The sequence below is a fragment of the Fonsecaea erecta genome (genome assembly GCF_001651985.1).
Source record: "Fonsecaea erecta strain CBS 125763 chromosome Unknown Scaff5, whole genome shotgun sequence".
NCBI lineage: Eukaryota > Fungi > Ascomycota > Eurotiomycetes > Chaetothyriales > Herpotrichiellaceae > Fonsecaea > Fonsecaea erecta.
The window spans coordinates 765,866-778,426 of NW_017387248.1; the positions used below are offsets into that span (position 1 = coordinate 765,866).

At 52.6% G+C, this 12,561-nt stretch overlaps 3 protein-coding genes across 3 annotated transcripts; 2 read left to right on the plus strand and 1 right to left on the minus strand.

The window, feature by feature from the left end:
* Positions 1–58: 58 nt before the first annotated feature.
* AYL99_06351 (hypothetical protein) lies at positions 59–3,934 on the minus strand (the record flags this gene model as incomplete). The annotated part of the gene is made up of 1 exon (XM_018837860.1): positions 59–3,934. The coding sequence occupies one exon, from the start codon at positions 3,932–3,934 to the stop codon at positions 59–61; it is 3,876 nt and encodes a 1,291-aa protein (XP_018692420.1).
* Positions 3,935–5,973: 2,039 nt separating this feature from the next.
* Positions 5,974–8,121, plus strand: AYL99_06352 (hypothetical protein; the record flags this gene model as incomplete). The annotated part of the gene is made up of 4 exons (XM_018837861.1): positions 5,974–7,005; positions 7,121–7,187; positions 7,246–7,997; positions 8,083–8,121. The coding sequence occupies 4 exons, from the start codon at positions 5,974–5,976 to the stop codon at positions 8,119–8,121; spliced, it is 1,890 nt and encodes a 629-aa protein (XP_018692421.1).
* Positions 8,122–9,086: 965 nt separating this feature from the next.
* On the plus strand, positions 9,087–12,397 carry AYL99_06353 (hypothetical protein; the record flags this gene model as incomplete). Its single annotated transcript, XM_018837862.1, has 7 exons — positions 9,087–9,185; positions 9,216–9,477; positions 9,573–9,922; positions 10,741–10,996; positions 11,080–11,692; positions 11,762–11,895; positions 11,952–12,397. The coding sequence occupies 7 exons, from the start codon at positions 9,087–9,089 to the stop codon at positions 12,395–12,397; spliced, it is 2,160 nt and encodes a 719-aa protein (XP_018692422.1).
* Between the last annotated feature and the right edge of the window lie 164 nt (positions 12,398–12,561).

Below are 12,561 nucleotides of genomic sequence, written 5' to 3' on the forward strand. Positions count from 1 at the left end.
AAGCGTGAATGACTGAATCTCATGAATTTGTTACCACAACGATTAGGGGACCGTTGACTCATGTTTTTGCCCGTGGATTTGCGTCAGCCTTGCCGATATCGATGCCGAACCGTCGCTGTGTCTGTCCTCCTGGACTGTTTGTTCCGCCGGCCGAACCGTCCCACCACCCCAAGCTGAAGACGTAGCCCTCGAACACGCTCCTCAACTCTTCATCACTCATAAACTCGGCCCCAACGGGGATGATCTTCCGGTCAATGATCTCGCTGCCTGCGAGCAAGCTCATGGTGCCCGCAATGCTCCAGGGACAATGTCGAAGAACACGGCGCATGTTGCGCCGGCCGTACACGAACGTGCCGCAGGCGAGCATGATTGCGAGGAAGATCTGCAGGATCAGCTTGGACGTGGCGTTTTGCTTGAGTCTCAACCGGGTCGTCCCAGTGACGGACCCGTGGTACTGGGGTGCCGAGGATGCTTCGGTCTGGTTCAGGGTGCGCCGCATGGTGCCGTTGATGAGTTGCGCCATATATCGACGATAGATGCGTTGGGTGGCGTCAATGAAGCGTTGGGTATTTGACGGGCCGGTCAGCTCGTCGGCAGGGATGCCGTCGGGACCGTAGTTGACCTGTGAGTAAAAATAGTCGGCCAGGAGAGTCGGGGCCTCACGGTTGAACGGTGCGAATGTACTGGGTTCCGTAAACCAGTACGTGCTGTTAAACGCTTCGAGCCACCGAGCTGAACTCTCATCTATCTTTGGCTCTGATACGACCTGGAAAGAGCCTCCTGATATCAAGAACGTGGCCTCCGCGTTGACCTCTTCCAACCCTTGAATACATGTCATGGCTGTAACATTCTCCGTCGAGGTGACGTTTTCGACAAAGTAGCCAGACATGAACGCCAACGAGGGACATCCGGGAGGATTACTCGCCGCTCCCAAAGTAGACCCTGCGCTAGTTTCTGTGGTCGCGTCGCCCATTGCGCCCTGGTTATTGAGAACCACTTGCTCGTGGACAGCAAGACCACCCTCACCTTCACAGGAATGCTGTACAATAGAAGTGAACGGAATGTTCGTGGCCGTCTGATTTTCTCCATTCAGGAAGTGTGGGCATGATGGGGGCAGATCTGCGTAAAACGTGATGTTGTTGGATCGACAGCTAGTAGGGACTCCGGGATCCGGGATCGTATACATTGTCATGATCATATGCTCTTTCGGAATCAAAGTGCAGTTAAGCGATGCTCTCGTAGCCACAACGTTGGCTTGCAGGGTGACTGCGTGCGTAGAGTTGCCCAGCTGTTTCAGAGCTTCGGCTCCGAAACCAGAGGTCTGGATGTTGGGAAACGCCAGTCCATCGTACGTGAGTGCTGGATAGGACACGTTATTCTGCTCAATCAGCGTGAAAATAGCACCAGCCGATCCATCTGTTGAAGTTCCGAATGATGGCACAAATTTGTCAGACGTGATGACGGTAACATCGAGGACAACCGGAATAGCTTCGATTGTGTAGAGGCCCGAAGCGACGATTGTCAGCAAACTGCCAATGAGAGCGGCGACTGATGCTACGGCAGCTTCCACATGACGCCCACGGATTGCTTTCCAGGTGGACCAGATTGGGAGGCTGCCTGACGATGTCCTGAGCAAAGTCTGCTTTGCAGGGGCACTTCCCTGGGCCAACGTCTGATAAGGCGCCAGAGTTGTTGTCGCGAAATCAAGGGCATCGTACATGATCGCGATACATATCAAAACGACTGATGCGAGGATGTTTGGTAGTGATCGATAGATAAGAGAGCTAGATATGGCGACCAAACCGTCATGTGCATCTGATTCGTGCTGCAGGACTTCTAGAGCTGCAATGACAGTGAGCGGAAGCCCTAGAGCAGCGGACATGAACCAAATGGTGGTGGAGCTAGTTTCCCACCAAGAATGATTGCTGCGGTCATCCTTTTTTCTCCGTTGAGTTCCTTCCTGCACGGTGGCCATGATGGAGAATTCGGGGGTTGCACGCTCACTGTTGATGTGAGACGCCGCAACTAGATCCTGTAGATGAGTCTCAAAGGCGGTACCGGAGTAACTCGAGGCTGTGTCTAACGACTTCTGGAGCGTAGGGCTCGCAGCAAGTATCGTTGCTTGAGCGCCAATAGAGTTGGGCTGGCGCGAAACGACATCTCTTGGGCGCCAGAGGAGAACAGCGGCAGCAGCGACGGCTAGTAGTACACATCCTGCGCTCATGGCCCACACGCTGAGTACTCGAACTTGAAGTCTCGGTTCCTGATATGAAATATCGGCAGTAGTCGTGGCATTGTCTTTCTTGCGTAGATTTGAGTAGGCGAGTTGAACTCCTACGCCTTTGAATGCTTTTTCGGCAGTGATTTTCAACGTTTCCACATTTAACAATTCGACGGCGGAGCCGCCAGCGAGAATAGCGAAGAACCTGGCAAATGCTTTGACCTGCGGAGCATTTGGCGTTGGCGGAAGGCTATTCACGTTGATTTCATTCCGGAGAGCCATACTCAGATTGTAGTATGAGTACCCAGGAAGAACATCTGCAATGCGCTGGAGGGGTCCGGTGGTATTAATTCCACCACTTGCAGTAGGATCAGCCGTATTGATCGTGAGGTTGACACTGTCGATCGTGTATCCAAGACCACAAACAATACCAACCGGCTCGGACAAGGTCACGTTCCATGCGGCACTAGTGTTTTTAGGGTGTCCTGTGACTTCTTCGAAAGTGATGTCGATCAAGCTGAGCGCGTAGAGGTTTGCACAAGGGTCAAGATCGTCAACCGGGGGTTGGAACGCGCTCCAGTCCTCTTCAGAGATGATAGATCGTCCAACAGGGCATTCAGGTGCCTGACACAACTCATAGTAGGTCGTCATAGGAGGACATTTTGCAGGAGACAGAGTAAGCCTCAACTCTAGTTTATCTCCGAATGGATATTCGCCATCATTGCTCCAGGTGAAGTTGTTCCCGACAATTTCGGGTGTCAGCACTTCGCAATTGAAGAACGGGAACACCCCGTGCACCGTCGCTGTCACAGTCGAGTTTGTGGGCAGAGATTGCAGGTCAAGAGTATTGTATGCGACATTTGGCGATGCCCCGTATTGGTAATTGAGCCCCCGTTCTTCTATGCCATAGAATTGCATTAGTTCGGCGTCGACCAGATCAGGTCCGATTGTGTAGTTTGTGCCTTCAAACTTCGAGTTCACGATGGCATCGGAAAGGGTTTTGAAATCGGAAGTCGGTGTAAGCACGAGCAGGTCGGTGCTGAAGACGATGACTATTCTCAGCAACAACAAGCCCATACCACTCGCCAGAACAGCCCAATCGTGGTTCTTAACCGCTCGACCCAGAGCCAGAGGCAATGGAGGAGAGATATAATCTAGGAGCAAGGATCTCTTCGCTGGAGTTGGACCACGCCGAAGGTGTGACCATGGCGCTAAAGCCCGGCAGTGGAAGTCGACCTGCCTCCAGGGAACGCCTATCAAAACGAGCAGTGCAGTCGGTCCATAGGTCCACGCGTAATGATTGCTGGTGATAGCCGTCCTGATTCCGTTCCTGATCTGTGCAAAACGCCACAGGATAACCAGCCCAGCGACCAGGGCTAAAAAGAGTAAGATGACCCCGAAAAGAAATGATTTGCGTAACCACGTTGGATTCCACATCTGCGGAATGATCTGTGTGCCTTTGTCCGGGGGAATTTCATTCTCCAAGATATGCCGGCTTTTGTTGGACAATACAGGCTCCTCCCATTGATTTGGAAAAGGAGACACTTCGGAACTGTGATTGCTTCCAACACTTTGTCGATCGGCGACATACCGCTGACTTCGTGTTGCGTTTGGCACATTGATATCTTCCCGGGACTCGTCTGTTGCGTCTGTGTGGGCGTAATCAGGAAAATCAGGTACCGCCCAGGAAGGTCTGTCGTCGAAGGAGATCATAGGGACGGCATCATCTTGAAAAACGCCATCATAAAAACCACTGCTGTGTCTTGAGTTTCGAGGCAGCGCCTTCCTCTTCACTGGGGATGTTTGATGAAACGATCTGTTCGCCATCGCAACGCCGGCGGCATTGACACGCGGGGGGAAATCAAACAAGAAACGCGGAGAAGAGTTGAAATATCCATCCACAAGGCTTTTGCTACATGAGGCTGCCCTTTTCTCAGCCCTGTTCGCAAACAGCAGCTAGGCGGCTGAGCACGGAATGCGAATATGGTTCAGATGAGCAAGTTTTGCTCCCAAATCCACTGCGGTATTCGGCCCTTGCAAATACAACAAATAAGTCGCTCTTTGAGCGCTGGTGTTTTTCTCGGCGGTATCACCCCTCGTGCAGGTGGTCAAAGATAGCTCGATTTGCTGGTCGATCTGGCTTGGACCCCACGGAAATTGGCAGGAAGGCCAGGGCTCGCCAGACGGCAACATTTGATTGTTGGATGCATATTTAGTGTCACTTCGCCCCGGCAAGATGCCTTGCGCTTAGCCATTCCAGGGTCTTCGCGGTCGGGTACAGGCAGACAACAACACAGCCGTGAGCTTGAGTTGTAAGTGGTATGATGGTGAGCCGTTATTTCATCATGATTTGCCAAGTATTTGTGGAATTCCAAGAGGGAGTAAGTTGCGCTCAGACATCCAAGACTCTTACTGCGTATAGCGAGATGGCAATGGATATAAGCATCACGGGGGCTTCTAGGAGGGGCAATCGAGACCAGGCTATAATTACGCTCATGACCTGCTAACAAAAGGGGCATACCAAAAGGCAGATGAAGGCTTGTTTCATGTGATTTCAGGCGCGGGACGGCTCGACGCAGGCCACCCCGTAAGCTTGGGAGGCACTGGCACGTGATGACGGAGCACGGGACGTGAGTTATTCCATTAGTGGCTTGGCACGGAACAACACAGGCCGCTTCCGGATTGAGACTCCCTTGGGTGTCCCTCGAAGTGCATATTGTGACATTATCAAGTCATCATATGTACCCCCACATTCTCTTCTATGCTGTTTCGCCTTGACATCTACATACTCGTCACCGGCAATCTATGTGGGGTAAGGTTTACCACTTACGAGTACGAGTGGCATGCTTCTCCAGAACTGCCTATGATCCTCTTCTGGTAGGGAAGCTCAATCAACATATAGCCTCTATTCCGAGTTCTTCCACTAGAGAGAATACCCATCCTTATCTACTTGGCCGCTTGGCAAATCACCATTGGATTCCTGAATCCTACGAATTTGTCGCCAACGGAAGGATTCTAGTTACCAACCCGCGGGGCATGATGCCTACTCGTAAATCTAACGGTATCCTGGCATTCTGTGGTAAGCTACAGCCTCCAGCAAGACATCTACCGTTTCCTGGGAATGGCTCATGAAGCTACATAAATATGGCCTTAGTCATGGACTCTCAACCGTCCAAAGACAATCCTATGGCCCAACATCCCACTTAACAAGTCGTGCAAGTCCTTCCACCTCGGGAACCTGCGGCCCGCACGGTGATCTACACGCATTGCCTCCACTGGGATTGACTGACGCCTATTTACTTGTCTTTCTAGGTATAGTAGATACACAGAGCATGCTCTTCGCATGCAACCTACTAATCTCAACCAATCACGGTATGCATTTCATATCGGATTTGAACGACGTTTCTCGATGTTCCGATCCCCAGAACCTCCGCAAGGATGGGCGTGAATCACAGGTTGGAGGCAGCAGTTGCGGATAACGAGCTGGGATCTTTATAGAAAGACTTGTGCTCGCCAGGTAGGTTTACGAGTCTCTATCCATCTACCTCCACGCCACATCCATCGAGCAGTGCGGGCTTTTTGCCATGGCCGGTCACCTACTGCTGTCAGCCTTGTTTTTGCCATGTGTACTGGCTGTTTCCTTGCCGGTAAAGCTACACTTGAAGCGAGCTGTGGATTCGAGTCTTGCCAATATCCATGTCTCGTATGAGGTGCCCGTCAATACCGAGGTCACCTTCACATATGGCCCTTGCATGGCAAAGACTCCAGGAGAAGCCCACCATCTCGTTGGCCGCTCCCATTCTTGTGACCACGACCGGCTATTGTGGAAAATCCCAGAATATACCCCCACAGGCCATTGCCTTTCAGCATGGGACGCCCGACAGAATCTTCTTGGCCGAAGTGCTCCAGTTTCCATTGCTCCCAATGCGAAGACTACGCGCAGACGTCTCAAAAAGCGACAGACCGACTTCTCGATTCAGATGGACAACTCGAGCGGCATTGATGCCGAAGGACCGTGGTTCGATGGAGTGGTTGCCCTCAAAAACAAAGAAATCAGTGCGGTCAATGCTCAAGAGGCTAAGTCCAAAGAGATTGCCATCGTCGGTGCCGGCATGGCGGGTCTGATGACTTGGCTCGCCCTCAACCAATCCGGTATGACAAACCTGTCTCTTATTGAAGCAGCTCAACGACTTGGTGGGAGAGTCCACACTGCTTACTTCGGCGATCCGAGCGAAAGGCAGTATCAAGAAATGGGCCCGATGCGTTTCCCGCTCTCTTTCACGTCATCCGAGACAAATCAGACAATACAGATTCAAGATCATCGCATTGTCTTCGATCTGGCCGCCGAAGTGAACAATCTGAACGGCAACAATACCAATTTCACCGTCGACTTTATCAAGTGGTACCAAAACTCCCCAAACGGACTGTACTACGTGAACGGCGCCCGGAAACCCAATGGCCAGGTTCCGACTCTGTCAGAAGTCCAAGCAAATGCATCATTACTGGGAACGACTTCTACCCAGCCAGATGACCCCAATTTGGATACGCTCGACGAGGACGTCAATGCCATCTACAACAACGGTAGTTTCCTCGACCAGATGGCTCGCAACATATACATGGCTCACAAGACATTCCTGGATCAGGGACTTGGTGGATTGGGAGGGGATGACTTTTCCGAATTTGCCTATGTCCACAACGTGCTTGGATATGCGTTGAATGACACTTTCGTAGAGCTCGGAGGCTCTGGAAGCGAGAGTTTTTGGGATAATTTGTATGAGTCGATGGTGAGCCGGTGCCGTCCTATAACCCACTGATCGATTCTGCATATCCAAGGTGGAGCCATCCACACATCTTGAGACCTGGTCTCGACTGGCGATGCTGACTTTATATTTGCTTTAGTATTTCTCTGCGACAGACTGGAGGACAATTGATGGCGGCCTAACTCGTCTTCCCAGTGCCTTCCACCGTGCGTATCGCCCTCGAGCACTCTTGGATGCAGATGCTGACAAACATGTAACTCGTAGCACTTGTGGACAATATAACCTACATGAATCGCAAGATCCAGCGAGTCCAATACAACGAAACCACAAAGAAGGTGACATTGCAGTGGAAGGCCAAGCCGCTCGACAGCACCTTCCAGAACGCAAGCTACGACTTGGCGGTGGTCACTGTCCCTATGCCTCTGGTCCGAACCTGGCGTCTCCCGGCATTCTCATATCTTCTACAGACCGCCATCGACAGCTATCCTTACTCCCAGGTCTGTAAGGTGGCGCTCCAGTTCCAGACCCGCTTCTGGGAGCATTTCGATAAACCTATCTATGGCTCTTGCAGCACGACCACCGATATCCCGGGCATAGGGAGTATCTGCTACCCGAGCTACGACATCAACTCGACCGGGAAAGGGGTGATGCTCGCCAGCTACACATCCTCGGATGACGGGTTGCGCTGGGCGTCGATTCCGGAGGATGTCCACGTCCAATATGTCGTAGACGCCATGGCTGAGATCCACGGGCCTGTAGTGTATCAGCAATACACAGGTGCATATAACCGACGCTGCTGGATTCTGGATCAGTACGAAACAATCAGTTGGGCGAGCCCGGACATTGGAATGAGGAAGTCCTTCATCCCGGCGTTTTTCAACACGGAGCAGGGCATCATCATGAGTGGTGAAGGGACGAGTTATACCAGTTCGTGGATTGCGAGTGCGCTGGAGAGTGGCGTCAGAGCGAGCGTCCAGCTACTGCTTGAGCTGGGGCTGGTGGACGAAGCAAAAGCTGTGAGTATCGCTTCCCCCCTAGAGCCTCTTCCGTTGCTTCAATCCTGCTACCGCCATCTGCCACGCCAGGCTGACAGAACTTCAGGTGACCGAAAAATGGATGGCCCGATGGATTGATGTGTAGGCTTTGGATAGGGGATACTGCAGTGAGGTCCTCCGAGCGGTTGATGCGCCCCGTCTCCAGTGGCGGACCAGCGTGTGGCCGCGGACGAGCATCTTCCCACCAAGCTGAACCACAAAATACCAATATGATCGTATCGCAAGCTGACTCCCAAAATGAATTTCACGCCTTGTCTTTCGTCCTCTTGCTGGATCAGTCCGAGTATGATAAGCACACGATCATCGACCCCTCTCTAATCAAAATAACTCCGCTGGTTTCTGATCGGGGTGTGGAATACATACTTGGCATTTGTCACGATCCTGTTCCCCCTTGTATTTCCACGTATACTGCATGGTTACATTCTGTTCATGTGTCTTTCTTGACAACCGCTGATGGCAGGTCCAGGATAGATAGAGCTGCTGTGAAGGATACCTTCCAGCTAAGCTCCCCCTTCCACCGCCCAAGACTGTGTGTTACACCCCAGGGTTTCCGGCCTATATAAACAAGGCTCCGTGTTGAAAAGGGATGGTGAGGACGCGGTGCAATAATGCAGCCGTCGGCCTAGTTCCTCGCCCTTTTTCCTGTGTCTCAGAAACCAGGCCTGTGGCGTCAAATGCCCAGGCACCGTCACACACAAAACGGCAGGTCGAGAAGTGAGTCGGTGAGTAATCCGTTTACGAGTCATCCATGTGGCATCATATGTGCATTGTATGTATGTATGTATCGACATAGTTCACCACGGCCCTTGCTGCTTCAAAATCTTCTACGCAGGACACATACTTCATGCAACATCCCTCCTCCTCCACCAGATCTCTAGCCCGAGTGGTCTATCTATTACTTGACCTCAACTTCCAAGTTAGAGGAAGATCGTGCCCACAGGTTCTCCGCCCATCGATCGATCCACTTACTGATCAAGAGCATCAACCTCCTCCCAACGGTGTACAGCAAGCCAACGACACCCACACACGCAGGGGGCAAGTGAGAGGGCCATGGCACTCAAACACGTCCTCATCACAGGCTGCTCGGAGGGTGGGATCGGGAGCGCCACGGCACTCGCGTTTCAGAAGCTGGGGACGTACCACGTCTTCGTGACGTTGCACAACATCACATGACTCGAGCTTGACGTGACGTCCGCGGCGTCAATCTCTGCCGCGGCGCAGAACGTGGCCGAGAAGACGGGCGGGGAGCTGGACGTGCTGCACAACAACGTGGGACAGCTGGTCATGGCGCCGGCGTTGGGCACGGGCTTGGACGAGGCGAGGCGCGTGTTCGAGACCAATTTCTGGGGTGTGATGGGCGTTTTCCCGCATGGTCATTGCGACCAACGGCGTGGTGGCTACGACGGGGAGTATTACGGGCGATATCAACAGCCCTTTCAGAGTGAGCCATCTGTCCCCCCCGCCCGCCTCCCACAGAACTAGGTCTGTCAGCGCACGTAGGAAAGAGGGTATACTGAAAAGGCCCATCTACTCCAGGTTCCTACGCCGCATCTAAAGCCTCCATCATGACATACTCCGAGACCCTGCGCCTCGAGCTGGCCCCCTTTGGCGCGAGGGTGCTCACCATGCCCACGGGCGTCGTGGGCTCCAATCTCGGCTCCGGATTTGCAGAGGCAGTCTCTCTTCCCACGGACTCGCTGTATAAACCCGTCGAGGGGGCGTTGAAGGAGCGCGTAAAAGGCGGCGCGTATGCGAAGATGGACACGGACGCATACGCGGAGAAGTTTGTCATGTTGGCAGAGGGAGGGAAGAGCGGGAAGATCTACCTGGGCAACTCGGCGGGTGTGGTGAAATGGGCGAGGATGGTGCTGCCCGCTGGCATCGTGGTGAGTCAGTGTCGTGTCCTGTCACCGGCCGCCTTTTTGTTATTCTTCTTTTTTTTCCTTTCCCATCTCATGCATAATAACGCTTCTCCTTCGCCTTGTCCTCGTAGGCCCATTCCCGGCTGTGTGTGTGCTGATCGACCGTCGTGTTGTCGGTTTACAGGACTATCTCGTCAGCCAGGGAACATGTCTAAAGAAACTCAAGCTGTAGAGATACACGATCCACCAACTGGGTGACAAAATTCGGGAAATAGTTGATAGTGCCTCGTAGTCGGTACTGGTGGAGAGACTGGACACTGGGTCCGCGGTTTAGAAGATGGAAAGGAAGGTAGTACGGGATATTGAAGGCTGGAATTCGGTTAGGTTGGAAGTACGCTATTCGTGCATAGAGCTGAGCTGATCTGGGCACCATGCACGCAAGCGAGGATACATATTGTGACTTGTCGGTGAGCACGTTGGGATACATACATAGGGCTGAATGAAAGAGTCCGAGCACCGATCAAGGAATAAGACTGCAAAAGTCTTGACACTCTACGCAATGCATCTATTCTGCACATGATCGATTATTTCTTCTCTCCAGGCCAGGCGGATACTTCCTTTCGACCTTCCCAGAGCCTTCAATCCAGAGAGAAGAATGTCCGACGACACCAAATTCGTCGGCCTTCCTTGGATGAGGGCAGGGCTGCTCCTGTTCTGCCTGTGCCTCTTCATCCTTCGTCCCATCTTCCACAAGCTGGTTGCTTCCAGGGTGAGTTTGTCTTGTACTTTTCAACCCCGAAGGAAGTGACTGGGCAACTCGGCTGTATACTGAGCAGCCACAGAAAGATGCGGCATTCGGGCACCGCGTCCAGTGCATGCCACCTCCAGAGCTCCCCAACAAGTGGCCGCTGGGCATCGACCGCATCTGCGAACTCTGGACCTCCAACGCCGAAGGTCGTCTGTTGTCGTTCTTGTATTCAATCGCCAAAGACTATGAGCCTCGCAACATGCTCTCTCAATACCTGCTCCTCGGCCCACGTGCTTTCCATGTCCTCGAACCCCGGAACCTGGAGGCCATTTTGTCGTCAAATTTCATCGGTGAGCGCGCCGTCAAGTGAAAGCACTTGATAGAGGTTTCCCTTTTACGTATTTCTGATATGTACCTGAAAAACAAACAATAGATTACGGCCTCGGAGTCCGTGGGGAGATCTTCGCTCCTCTCCTCGGTCGGGGCATCTTTACACAAGAAGGCGCCGCCTGGAAGCGTTCCCGCGAGCTTTTGCGAAAACAATTTGTCCGAGCACAGTATCAGAATCTCAGCCACTTCGAAGAGCATGTGGACAATCTTTTAAGCCACTTGCCAGATCACGGAGTGGTTGATTTGCAACCTCTGTTCTTCAGCCTGACACTGGACACAGCTACGGCTCTGTTGATGGGAAAGTCGGTCTACAGCTTGAGAGCAGATATCGATCAGGACGCCGAAAACAGAGAATTTTCTGAGAGCTTCAATCTAGCTCAAGACGGACTTGCAAAGCGATTCCGTATCGCTCCGTGGCATGCTCTGTACAACCCGCCGGCCTTTCGGCGGGCTTGTAAAACTGTCCACGCCTATGTGGATCGATACATCGAGAAAAGAGACCTCTTTCACAAGAAAAACCGCTCTGATGGAGAAGCGTACAGTTTTATTGACCAGATAGCTCAAGAGTCAAACGGGACAACCGAGCTCAGGGACCAGTTAGTGAACATTCTCCTCGCTGGTCGCGATTCGACGGCTTGTTGTTTGTCGTGGACATTGTAAGATTCTCTCTTCAAGTGGACAGAAATGCGATCAAAGCTTCAAGCTGACGCTTTTCATGGAACCAGACGTCTTCTTGTCCGTCACCCTCAAACGATGGGCCGCCTCCGGTCAGAAATCACCGCTGTCGTCGGGGACTGTGAACATCCAACCAGAGAGCAGATCCGGAAGATGCCGTTCCTATCGTGCATCATTAAGGAGAGTGAGTGGACGGGTGGCCATCTGTGTCATAGGTCTGTCGGTCTGACGGGTTTTCAGGTCTGCGCTTGTATCCACCAGTGCCTCTCAACAACCGTCAAGCGATCCAAACTACCATCTTGCCAACGGGTGGTGGACCTGAGGGAAAACACCCCATCCTGGTCAGAAAAGGTGAGCTTGTCGTGTTCTCGCAGTACGTGAGTTCCCGTATGGAGAGCATCTACGGGCCAGACGCAGATGAGTTCCGTCCAGAAAGATGGGAAGGGGACGAACTTCCAAAGATTGGCTGGGCGTATTACCCCTTTGGTGGAGGACCAAGACAGTGTCTGGGCGAAGACTTTGCACGGACGGAGGTCTCGTATACGATTGTAAGACTGCTCCAGGCATGTTCGAGCTTTGAGTTGCCGGATGGCGAAGTCAACGAACGTATTGGCCAGGAGAAACAGAGGCTGACGCTCGTCCTGTCCAGCGTCGATGGCTGTAGGGTCAAGTATGTCCGGCGATAGCTATCATAGTCCATTCGTCCCAGATATAGCCTGAAAGTACCTTGTTATAGCTCGCAGTGTCCTACCATTGGTAGGAGCCCAGAGGTTCAATCCCGGAGTGTTGTGGTTTCAATGTCTGTATGGCCTGTCGTGGATGAGCCACAGACGGGGACACTGCTCCTCTA